This window comes from Neoarius graeffei, chromosome 8, assembly GCF_027579695.1.
Source record: "Neoarius graeffei isolate fNeoGra1 chromosome 8, fNeoGra1.pri, whole genome shotgun sequence".
In the NCBI taxonomy this organism is placed as follows: Eukaryota; Metazoa; Chordata; class Actinopteri; order Siluriformes; family Ariidae; genus Neoarius; species Neoarius graeffei.
The window spans coordinates 40,336,012-40,348,921 of record NC_083576.1 but is presented as its reverse complement, the minus strand read 5'-3'; the positions used below and the strand labels follow the sequence as shown (position 1 = coordinate 40,348,921).

Sequence of the window (12,910 nt, the reverse complement as noted above, 5' to 3'; positions counted from 1 at the left end):
GTTATATGGAAAAAGCATTAAATGCCAAACAAAGCTAACAAAATGCCAATGGCCAGAGCCGGCCCGTGGCATAGGCAATATAGGCAAATGCTAAGGGCGCTGCGTCCATCCAGGGGCGCAGAAACGGGGGGAGAAAAATTATGACTTCCACTATTCTGAAAACGAGTCAGCATTATAATGTCTTAGCCTAATTTAATTGTACAGCAAAGCATGTAGTCAGGGTGCGATTTGTCAAAAAAAGCGGGGTGGGGTGTGGTGGTGGTTGTTAATCATGAAACAATAAACGCTCAAGTGCGCATCCGCGGCTATTCTCTGTTTTGGCCATGTAATAGCCTAAGTGTTGTTGGCTAAAGAGTGTTTTTGCATAACGTAGATAACTGACATAGATCTGTTGCTTGTTTTGAATATGGCCGCACTTGGAGCAGTCTGTCGGTGTCGTTGAGCAGTCTGGGCTGAAGTAAAGGTCTTTTATGCACCGAACACGTTTCGCAGTGAGATATTCCAATGGTGCCTGGCACGTTTTTTTTTTAATAAAACAAAGTTGCTTTGTTGATCTGTGTTCTCATTAAAATGGCAGTTTAGCAGCTCATTCAAGCAACCATGTTGCGAAGAGCTTCCTGGAAGAAAATATAATAAATGCGTTGAAAACAAGAAACAATCTCAGTGTGTCAAGACTGCAGGGAAACGAAACAAGCACTCAGATGTGTTCTCTTTACCAGCGCCGGCAATTGCCTAGAGCGCAAAGTGTGCCCAGGGGCGCCAAGGGCGACCAAAACCCCACCAAAAAGGAGGGATGGAGTTATTGAATGGAGATGTTACCAAGTGCATCAGTGGTGTACAGTGTTTTCAACCACTGTGCTGCCGAACTCTAGTACCGCGGAACACTAGTGTGCTGTGAGAGATCACCAAGTGTACCGTGGAAAATTATAGAATGACTGTATATTGTAAATATTGGCAACAGCGTTTTAGTTTCAGTCAACATTTTCTATTGGTGATGTGCCTTGAGATTTTTTCATTTAAAAAAGTGCGCCCTGGCTCATGAAAGGTTGAAAACCTTTTTTACAACGCCTCTGATGCAGCTGGGGATGTAGAAATACGCGCTCCTTACCTCTGCTGTTACACTACCTGTGACAGTAGCTTCTGCTGAAAGAAGCTTTTCAAAATTAAAACTGATGAAGACATACGTAAGGTCAACAATGAGTCAAGAACGTCTGAATGGGCTTGCTCTAATGAGCATCAACCAAGAGATCTCAAGAGAAATATCATTTGATGATATTATCAAGGAATTTGCCATTAGGAAGACCAGACGAGTCCCATTGTAATGTTACTTCAATAACAAAGTACCCATAATAGCACTTTTGTTTGAAAATACAGCCCATTGATGTCCTAACAGGGTGCTTAAGTTTGCACAATTTAGAATTGTAGAATTTTTTTATTCATTTAATTTGTTAATTCTTCAGATTCAGAATTTGTTAATTCTTTTAATAGCAAAAAAGAAACTAAAAATAATTTCTTGTTTATTGTCCATGCACTACACTTTGAACAGGGTGCGGAAGAGTTTTTGCCCATTATATGGAGATATGTATTGAATTTGTGTGGTCATTTTACTTTGTGACACTTTATGTGAATAATGATAACAATAATGAAAAAGATAAAAATGACTTATTGTTTATTGTCCATGCACCGTACATTGTTTAATAGTAATAGAATAGAGTGATTAGATTAAAGTGTTATTTAGATGTTATTAGAGGGTTTTTTTCGGGGGGGGGCGCCAAAACTCAATCTATCCTAGGGCAGCCAAAGACCTAGAGCCGGCCCTGCCAATGGCTCTCACATGCTCTACATGCCACACTCACTCCTCTGCCGTGCATGTGCAGAGAGAGAGAGAGAGAGGGATCAAGGGCTTCAGAAGAAGAAGAAGCTTTTATTTGTCACATGTACACTCAAGCACAGTGAAATTCATCCTCTAGATTTAACCCATCTGAAGCAGTGAACACATACATGCACACACACAAGTGAGCAATGAGCACACACACATACCCAGAGCAGTGGGCAGCTATGCTGCAGCACTGAGGGAGCAGTTGGGGGTCAGGTGCCTTCAGTGGCGGCTGGTAGTCTTTCAAACAGGGGAGGCTGGTCGGTTACGATATTTCCAGATTTTAAAAGAAAAAAGAAAAAACACATCAATTTTGCCCATACTCTTGCCTCTGATCTGGCTGATTGTTGGCAGGGTCACAAACTGTGAAATAACAGGTTCTTTTGGCCCATTAGCCTACTGTCCAATATACATGATGGTGGTGTTGGGGGGGGTATATTTTAACATTTTATATTTTAAAATTGTGGCATGTTGTTTAAAAATTGATCATTATTGAAAGCAGCTCTTTATCAGGAACCTCAGCAGTAACAGCAGAGTGTTCTGGAATAGGCACAAGCACTGACCTTGGGGAGCCAAACATAGAGCTGGGTGCCACACATTTCATTCAATGACACTTTCCCTATATTTTACTTATTTTGACTGAGAAATGTTTGATTGACAATTTTGATAACCCTTCACTTTTAATCCAGGTCTGTTGTGTGAAATGTTCTTGGCTGTGTTTTTGTTTAAAAATGTTTTCCAAATTGTAGCTGTGTTTAATTCATATCCAGAAAAATATATATTCCAATATAATATACTCAGCATAAACATTTTAAATAGATTCTATATTTTTGGTCCATCCATGACATATTACTAAAGTAGCCTATTTACTGTTGTTGATGTGGGTCACTTGCTGTTAGCCAATTCACTTTCTCGTACCAGAAGAGCTGAAAGGAACGAGTATTATTCCCTACCTTTTTCACCAAGTCAATTTGAGGCGTTGGTCTACCCTGCTCTTTAATTTTAATTTTTTCCTCGAAAGGAAGACTGGCAAATGGCTTCGCCAAAATTAAATCAGCAATGCTTGGCATCCATGCGCAGCTTTCTTGCTAGCTGACTAGCCCCCTCAAGTTCAAGTTCAGTCACTCAAATAATCGAAATTTCTGGAACTAAGATAGCAAACTTGACAACACTATATTTACACTTTATTTACAATGAAAATATATACAAACTATAAAAGCTGGTAGAAACCGTATGTAATGAATGAAATCGAAATGTAAGCTGATCTCTTACAATACACCACAGCACTTGCGAATCCACATGGGACTGAACTGAAATTCACCGCTGCATGTCTATATTTGAAACGAGCTGTCAATCAAAGAAAATATCCGGCCGCTTTCACCAATCACCAGTCTCCTCGCGGAAACTGCCATGTCCCTCCCACTGTGAGGCTGGGAGTCCGTGGGGCGGGCGTTTTCGCAGTATTTGTCCAATAACCGTCTTGCATTTTGAGATTGAAAAGCGCATAGCTCCCAAATGCCATTGAAATCCACTGTGAGGCTGGGAGTCCGTGGGAGTCCGTGGGGCGGGCGTTTTCGCAGTATTTGTCCAATAATCATCTTGCATTTTGAGATTGAAAAATGCATAGCTCCCAAATGCCATTGAAGTGCACTGAGGCTGGGCTGCATCGCGCTGTCATGAGGGGGAAAAACTCACACACACATTAGGCGAACTGGGGAAAGTTATAACGGAATGATTTTGCACTGTAGTTGGGTTGAGCACATATATTTCTATGATTCTGGATCTGAAATAGCAATGTTATAAGGTCGGCTATAACATAAGCCTAGCGCAATTCATCCTACACGATGTTCGTCATTTTTAGAGGAGGCTGAGCCTCCCTCGTTGTCTTAGAGCAATCGCCCGTGGGTGCCTTGCTAAAGGGCACTTCAGCCCATGACCGCCCCATGTTAACCTAAGCACATGTCTTTGAACTGTGGGGGAAACCAGAGCATCCAGAGGAAACCCACACAGACATGGGGAGAACATGCAAACTCCACACAGAAAGGCCCCTATCAGCCACTGGGCTCGAATCCAGAACCTTCTTGCTGTGAGGTGATAGTGCTAACCACTACACCACTGTGCCTTGCTGTGCCTTCATGTGGTGTTCATAGCACATGATTTACAGCTAAAGGGCATGATAGGGGGATCAGGGATAATGAGACTTCATTTCTATAATTAATGAAAACACACTTGGATCTAATTCTCCCTGCTTTGTTGTTGCTGCAGGTACCGGAGTCTGAAACAGTTCAATGTGGATATCTGCCAGACGTGTTTCCTGACCGGACGAACAACCAAGGGAAAAAAGCTCCACTACCCTATTATGGAGTACTATACCCTGGTATATACTCATTTTGAGCCTGCTAACACAACGCGCGCACACGTTGCTTTCTCAATTCCATTTGTTTAATGATACTTTCCATGGACATATACAACCCTGATTCCAAAAAAGTTGGGACAAAGTACAAATTGTAAATAAAAATGGAATGCAATGATGTTGAAGTTTCAAAATTCCATATTTTATTCAGAATAGAACATAGATGACATATCAAACGTTTAAACTGAGAAAATGTATCATTTAAAGAGAAAAATTAGGTGATTTTTAAATTTCATGACAACAACACATCTCAAAAAAGTTGGGACAAGGCCATGTTTATCATTGTGAGACATCCCCTTTTCTCTTTACAACAGTCTGTAAATGTCTGGGGACTGAGGACACAAGTTGCTCAAGTTTAGGGATAGGAATGTTAGCCCATTCTTGTCTAATGTAGGATTCTAGTTGCTCAACTGTCTTAGGTCTTTTTTGTCGTATCTTCCGTTTTATGATGCGCCAAATGTTTTCTATGGGTGAAAGATCTGGACTGTAGGCTGGCCAGTTCAGTACCCGAACCCTTCTTCTACGCAACCATGATGCTGTAATTGATGCAGTATATGGTTTGGCATTGTCATGTTGGAAAATGCAAGGTCTTTCCAGAAAGAGACGTCGTCTGGATGGGAGCATATGTTGCTCTAGAACCTGGATATACCTTTCAGCATTGATGGTGTCTTTCCAGATGTGTAAGCTGCCCATGCCACATGCACTAATGCAATCCCATACCATCAGAGATGCAGGCTTCTGAACTGAGTGCTGATAACAACTTGGGTCGTCCTTCTCCTTTTTAGTCCGAATGAGACGGCGTCCCTGATTTCCATAAAGAACTTCAAATTTTGATTCGTCTGAACACAGAACAGTTTTCCACTTTTCCACAGTCCATTTTAAATGAGCCTTGGCCCAGAGAAGACGTCTGCGCTTCTGGATCATGTTTAGATACGGTGTCTTCTTTGAACTATAGAGTTTTAGCTGGCAACGGCGGATGCCACGGTGAATTGTGTTCACAGATAATGTTCACTGGAGCCCATTTTGTGATTTCCAGTACAGAAGCATGCCTGTATGTGATGCAGTGCCGTCTAAGGGCCCGAAGATCACGGGCACCCAGTATGGTTTTCCGGCCTTGACCCTTATGCACAGAGATTCTTCCAGATTCTCTGAATCTTTTGATGATATTATGCACTGTAGATGATATGTTCAAACTCTTTTGCAATTTTACACTGTCAAACTCCTTTCTGATATTGCTCCACTATTTGTCGGCGCAGAATTAGGGGGATTGGTGATCCTCTTCCCATCTTTACTTCTGAGAGCCACTGCCACTCCAAGATGCTCTTTTTATACCCAGTCATGTTAATGACCTATTGCCAATTGGCCTAATGAGTTGCAATTTGGTCCTCCAGCTGTTCCTTTTTTGTACCTTTAACTTTTCCAGCCTCTTATTGCCCCGTCCCAACTTTGAGATGTGTTGCTGTCATGAAATTTCAAATGAGCCAATATTTGGCATGAAATTTCAAAGTGTCTCACTTTCGACATTTGATATGTTGTCTATGTTCTATTGTGAATACAATATCAGTTTTTGAGATTTGTAAATTATTGCATTCCATTTCTATTTACAATTTGTACTTTGGGGCGGCACGGTGGTGTAGTGGTTAGCACTGTCGCCTCACAGCAAGAAGGTCCTGGGTTCGAGCCCTGGGGCCGGCGAGGGCCTTTCTGTGTGGAGTTTGCATGTTCTCCCCGTGTCCGCGTGGGTTTCCTCCGGGTGCTCCGGTTTCCCCCACAGTCCAAAGATATGCAGGTTAGGTTAACTGGTGACTCTAAATTGACCGTAGGTGTGAATGTGAGTGTGAATGGTTGTCTGTGTCTATGTGTCAGCCCTGTGATGACCTAGCGACTTGTCCAGGGTGTACCCCGCCTTTCGCCTGTAGTCAGCTGGGATAGGCTCCAGCTTGCCTGCGACCCTGTAGAAGGATAAAGCGGCTAGAGATGATGAGATGATTTGTACTTTGTCCCAACTTTTTTGGAATCGGGGTTGTAGTACTATGCAAAAGTCTTAGGCACCCTATTTTTTTTTCAAACAAACTTTGTTATAGATTTCTATTTTATGACTTTTACATTATCAAGTCAGTACAAAAACATTTTCGAGTTTCAAACATTCATTTTCCAGCACAAAATTAAATGTTACGGGGGAAAAAAAGGTATCTGAGCAGCATATTACATAAGAGACCATTTTTCACAATAAAAAAGAAAACTTAATGAAAGCTACTGGGTTTTAAGGAGCAAAATTAAGGAGCAAGTGTGACACTCAAAGTGTCCAGAAGAACTGGTTGATTCTGCAAGATGCTCAGTACAACCTACAGCTCATTTCCTTATAAAACTGCACTAATTGTACCTTAGAGTGCTGTTTTTAAAAGCAAATATTTTAGTCTCACACCAAATATTGAATTTGTTTCATTTGTTCTGGCTTACTGCTGTTTATAGTATTTTTTTTTATGTTGAAACATTTCATTTCGTTATTTTAAAGTCATTTTTGGTCTACAGCATTTCTTTACATGTTCCTGAGACTTTTGGACAGTACTGTATATTGCTGTGATGTTCCGTGTGTAACCACTTGGGTCCTTGTCATAAACTGGCTGCAGCTGCTGCTTAGTTGGTGATGGAATGAGCTGGGAGGCAAATGATTATTTTGTAAATAAAGATGAAGAGACATTTGAGAAGAATGATGTCTCCAAATGTTCCTTCCCCTTCCTTCTCTTTTTTAAAATCCACTTTCACATTTTCATGTACTTCATCCTCTCTGTTTCTCTCTCTCTCTCTTTCTATCATTATTTCCCTCTTACTTTCCCTTCATTTTTGGCTTTCCATATTCACTGTGTAGACAACCTCAGGAGAAAAAATGCGGGATTTTGCAAAGACTCTAAAGAACAAGTTCAGATCAAAGCAGTACTTCAGCAAGCACCCTCAGAGAGGCTACCTGCCCTTGCAGACAGTCCTGGAAGCAGAGAGCTGTGAGACGTGAGTATGCAAATCATGGGTACATGGCCATTCAAAAAAAAAAATATATATATATATATATATATATATATATATATATATATATATATATTGTATATATATTGGGTCTGACAACTAGTGAGTGGCTGATAATTTGCCACTACTGGTGAAGGGTAGGTGAAGTAGATAGTTACTTGTGACAGTGAGGTGTGTTGGTTTGACTTGAACACTCAGACAGAGAAGCACTGATATTTAGTATGCTCCCATGCTAACATAGTGTTGTGTATATGATGTGGCAGGCCATGTTCCTCTCCCAGGCTACCACATGCAGACACACACAGCCGGATCGAGCACTTTGCCAGCAGGTATGTGGTTTGTCATATATTTATGGGATTTTTCCAGTGATCTGTGTAGTACTGTACAAACCATACCTAAACTTAACCAGGGCTTTGAACCAGAATTTTTTTCCTATTGGTTCGTTCCGAACAGAAACGGAATTTTAACGTTTCCGGTTTTGGGTTCCACCATTAAATAGACGTTCCCGAACTGGTTAGAACAAAAAAATTTCGTTCCCGGAACGGTTAATTATGTTCCCTGTCAGCTGTTTAACAAATGGCTATAAAATTATGTCTCTGTCTCATCCAGCTTAAGCCAAATGTAGGCTAATTCTATTACAACCTTCATTAAATAAGACAAGAAATAATTCAAAACAATTATTTCAAATGTTGGCGATTTGGATTCTCAGTATGTCTTCCCATCTACACAAACAGAAAAAGTGCCAAAGGGGGCGTCGTGGCTCAGGTGGTTAAGGCGCCATACCATGAATGCGGGCGACCCGGGTTCGATTCTGGCCTGCGGTCATTTCCCGATCCCTTCCCATCTCTCTCTCTCTCTCCCGCTCATTTCCTGTCTCTACACTGTCCTATCCAATAAAAAAGGTGCAAAAAGCCCAAAAAAATATCTTAAAAAAGAAAAAGTGCCAAAAATGAAAAGATAATTCGTTTAGTGTGTTACCAAAGGCTAGTCAGGCCCTATAGAGGGCTACCGCATGACGTCACCGCGCCGCAAGATTTTGTTAGGCGCCATATTGGAAGACCAAGTACACATCTATGCAAGTACATACATACATAAAACAAACTACACCTGAAATGTAGCCAGGGCCGGTTCTGCCCTAATCTGGACCTGGGTGCAACATCGCGCAACCCCCCCCCCCCAAAAAAAAAACAAAACACCAGTCTAAATCAGGACAACCATCACATAACTATAACTATAAACATTTTATATCAACTATTTTAACTAAATGGGCTATAATAAATAAGGCCCACTTTACACGGGGACAGTATAAAACAAAAACGCAAAAGTCCGTTTTCGTTCTCACTTTTTTCTGCGTCTACACGACCGTTTTCAAGGAGGAAATCTGCGTCTATACGGTGACGCATAAATGTCTCTGCTATGTCTGCACGCATGCGCAACGTCTTCTGTCTTGTCTGATCTGCACATCTGCGCCGCTGTTCTGTCAAGTTATCCTACCAAGCCTACTACGCATGCGCGAAATCCAGGAGGGTAGGAAAATTCAACAGTAGTTTTGTCCCACCGATCAGCTGGGCTGATAGAAAATCGGTGAGAATTTCACGCATTTGCCGATTTTTATGTTTTGTGCGTATTGGTCGAGTCAAATAATTTGTAATGACTTGTTTTGAATAATAAAATGGTCTGTATGAGAACTTGCTAGGATAACTTTACAGAACACCGGTCCGGCTGAGGTACTGTAGTGCTCGAGGGAGGAGCAGGAGCAAACCGAAACTCTTTTAATCTGCCTTTATTAAGTAACACTCACTCTTGTTTCAGTGAAGAAGAGAAAAGGCAGTGTCCATCTCAGCAAAATAAACCCGTTCGGCTGCTAGTTTTGTTTTCAGTCTCGGGTTTATGGTTTCACGAGCGGCTTGAATAGGCGGCGCACGCGTGCACGCGTGTGCGTGTGACTTGGCGACACCAAACTGAGGAGCTCCAGCTGGGCGGGTGAGCAGGAAAACACATCTACTGCATTAAAACACAGAGCAGCTTGAAGGTCTGTTGGATCGATGTAATCAGACATGCTCTTACTTTTTTACTTACTTTCTTACTTCCCGGGCTGGCATGTGCAGTATATGACACATGTATGACGTAAGCGTGTACCCGACGTGAGCAGATCCGAGCAGAGTTTCGCGTATTGGGTAGTTTAGACGGATACGCAACGGGGGCCGTTTTTAAACTTATCCACTTTGGAAGGCGTTTTCAATTTTATCCGTTTTTCAGCCTCGGAAACGCCGTCCTCGTGTAAACGAAAGGCACTTCTGATAAAATATTTAGTCGTTTTTACCCGACAGCGTCCTCGTGTAAACAGGCCCTAAGCCTGCAGGCAGCCACGGCGGGCTGCCTCAGAAAAGTAACCATTCAATGACACAACTGAAGGCCTGCAGCCACGGCGGGCTGCCTTAAAAAGTAACCATTTGTCCTACCTTAAAACTCGTTTTGTATTTTCTGCCTCCTTTTTTGTATTTTCGACCCTCCGTTTATTTTCTTTCCTTTTCTGAAAACCCGATTTGTGTCCAGACATTTTGTTCTGCTACCAACGAACTAACTCGTCAGGTCTCGTCTCTCGAGCCCGCGGTGATTCCCGTGGGAAGGGCAACAATTGATACATTTTTACAAACAGCCAATAGGGAGGTTGCAACGTTCAGGCTCTTCTTTGCTCAGACACTCAGTAATGCAATTACTCACTTTATCATATGGAGACGTGATAGCAGTCCACCTTCCCGCGCTCTCCATTCAGTCAGTGAACGTCACACAGGAAGTGAACCCCAGCGGGTCATAGAAACTTGCGCAGGAGAAGAATGGCTTTTTTATTTGTAGGCTACAGAAACTTTGAGGAATGAAATAAAAACCGGTATTAACCGGTTACCATTATTTTTAATAAGCATTTCTGTTCCGGAACATAAAAAATAATAAAGTTTCTGGTTTCGTTTCTGTTCCATGTGAAATAGAAAAAGTTCCCGGTTTTCGTTTTCGTTCCTTGAACCGGTTCAAAGCCCTGAACTTAACCCTCACCTTTTTTAGCTTTTCATATAAAAAATATTCCCCTCTTTGGGACCAGGAACACATCTCCACACTGTTACACTTTGATAAACATAACGGAGTCTGTGACTACAGAGCGGTTTCAGGCACAAAGTGAAATGCATCATCAAATTGGGTTTCTCTCCATTCTGTCAACCCATGAACCTTCTTTTCATTCCCTTTCTTCCCTTCTTATCTTTACACTTTCCCTTTACCTCTATTTCTCCTATCTTCTGTCTGACCTTCTTTGTTTGACTCATTATAAATATGTAACTGTTTGTGAAAAACTTTCAGCTGGCTGTGTGAAAATGTTTTTCAGGTGTACCAGCAAGCATCTTATTATTAAACTGAAGTTAAAAAAAACCATGCTGATTGTTATTTTATGAAGAAGCATATTTACAAGAACTGTTTCCATAGTAATTGCAGATTACTGGATAGTAGTAAGCTATGACTATAACATCAGTATCTTTGTGTAGCAAAAATACCTTGTGGTAAATCAACTGAAAATTCACCAAAGCAGACACATGCCATCCTTTTATCAGTCGGACCAAATGAAATTGCATTAGTCTCTACTAAGCTCTTCCACTGAAGTAATCAGCTTTACTTGTCATTCCTGCTGATATAAAATTTGAGGTGCTGAAAAACTGGATTTTCGGCCCCATGAACGCCTGCAAACCTTGCTAATTACCAGTTATTAATGGCTGTTATGTGGTATATTCATGTTATCGTTATACTATGGGCTGCACTATAATCAATGACATGAGTATTAATTTATTGGGGAAAGGAGAAAAAAACATTTGCGAGGAACATGTTGATTAAAAGTAACATTGCCAGCATTGACTGGATAACAACAGTTGCATCCATAGTCCACGCATGCAGTCCTGGGAGAAGGTGGATAAAATACATGGCTGTTGTGGATTCTGGAAAATGCAGTTGAAAATCTCTTATCACTTTATTCTTATATATTTTGTGATCGAGGAAGAAGGATTACATTATCTATAACTCTCAGCTTAGTCATGGCATCTGTGATGTGATGACATTGATCCAACCTCGAAAAGTAAAGTGGCAATGTGGTTCCTTGAACAAAACAAAAACAAACAAAAAATTTTTCTGGGTTTTTCATAAATGTAAATTTTGAGGTTTGTTTCTCATAAATTTATGACTGTAATTGCAGAGAATCTCAACTTGTTTCTCGTATGTTTATGCATTTAATATTGGAATTTATGAGGCTTTTTTTGCAATATTACCCCTCCTCCAGCTCAGGTTTTATTTTTTACTACAATGCCCCAATATGCCCTCGTACTAATCCGACAGTTGTTTATTGTTGTCTAGTTGTCTATTCAGATTTACAGTGGTGCTTGAAAGTTTGTGAACCCTTTAGAATTTTCTATATTTCTGCATAAATATAACTTAAAACATCATCAGATTTTCACACAAGTCCTAAAAGTAGATAAAGAGAACCCAGTTAAACAAATGAGACAAAAATATTATACTTTGTCCCAAAAAAAAGGAGATTTCTGAGGACCTCAGAAAAAGCATTGTTGATGCTCATCAGGCTGGAAAAGGTTACAAAACCATCTCTAAAGAGTTTGGACTCCACCAATCCACAGTCAGACAGATTGTGTGCAAATGGAGGAAATTCAAGACGATTATTACCCTCCCAAGGAGTGGTCGACCAACAAAGATCACTCCAAGAGCAAGGCGTGTAATAGTCGGCAAGGTCACAAAGGACCCCAGGGTAACTTCTAAGCAACTGAAGGCCTCTCTCACATTGGCTAATGATAATGTTCATGAGTCCACCCTCAGGAAAACACTGAACAACAATGGTGTGCATGGCAGGGTTGCAAGGAGAAAGCCACTGCTCTCCAAAAAGAACATTGCTGCTTGTCTGCAGTTTGCTAAAGATCACGTGGACAAGCCAGAAGGCTATTGGAAAAATGTTTTGTGGATGGATGAGTCCAAAATAGAAGTTTTTGGTTTAAATGAGAAGCGTTATGTTTGGAGAAGGCGGCACGGTGGTGTAGTGGTTAGTGCTGTCGCCTCACAGCAAGAAGGTCCTGGGTTCGAGCCCCATGGCCGGCGAGGGCCTTTCTGTGCGGAGTTTGCATGTTCTCCCCGTGTCCGCGTGGGTTTCCTCCGGGTGCTCCGGTTTCCCCCACAGTCCAAAGACATGCAGGTTAGGTTAACTGGTAACTCTAAATTGACCGTAGGTGTGAATGTGAGTGTGAATGGTTGTCTGTGTCTATGTGTCAGCCCTGTGATGACCTGGTGACTTGTCCAGGGTGTACCCCGCCTTTTGCCCGTAGTCAGCTGGGATAGGCTCCAGCTTGCCTGCGACCCTGTAGAAGGATAAAGTGGCTAGAGATAATGAGATGAGATGAGATGAGATGTTTGGAGAAAGGAAAACACTGCATTCCAGCATAAGAACCTTATCCCATCTGTGAAACATGCAGGTGGTAGTATCATGTTTTGGGCCTGTTTGGCTGCATCTGGGCCAGGATGGCTTGCCATCATTGATGGAACAATGAATTCTGAATTATACC

At 41.5% G+C, this 12,910-nt stretch overlaps 1 protein-coding gene across 1 annotated transcript in view; it reads left to right on the top strand.

Moving 5' to 3' along the window:
* Positions 1-12,910, top strand: part of drp2 (dystrophin related protein 2) — a 353,984-nt gene that overhangs the window by 275,734 nt on the left and 65,340 nt on the right. Inside the window, exons 14-16 of the mRNA XM_060926712.1 lie at positions 4,142-4,253; positions 7,159-7,295; positions 7,574-7,639. Of these exons, the coding sequence (XP_060782695.1) occupies positions 4,142-4,253; positions 7,159-7,295; positions 7,574-7,639 (315 nt within the window). The remainder of the gene's footprint in view (positions 1-4,141; positions 4,254-7,158; positions 7,296-7,573; positions 7,640-12,910) is intronic.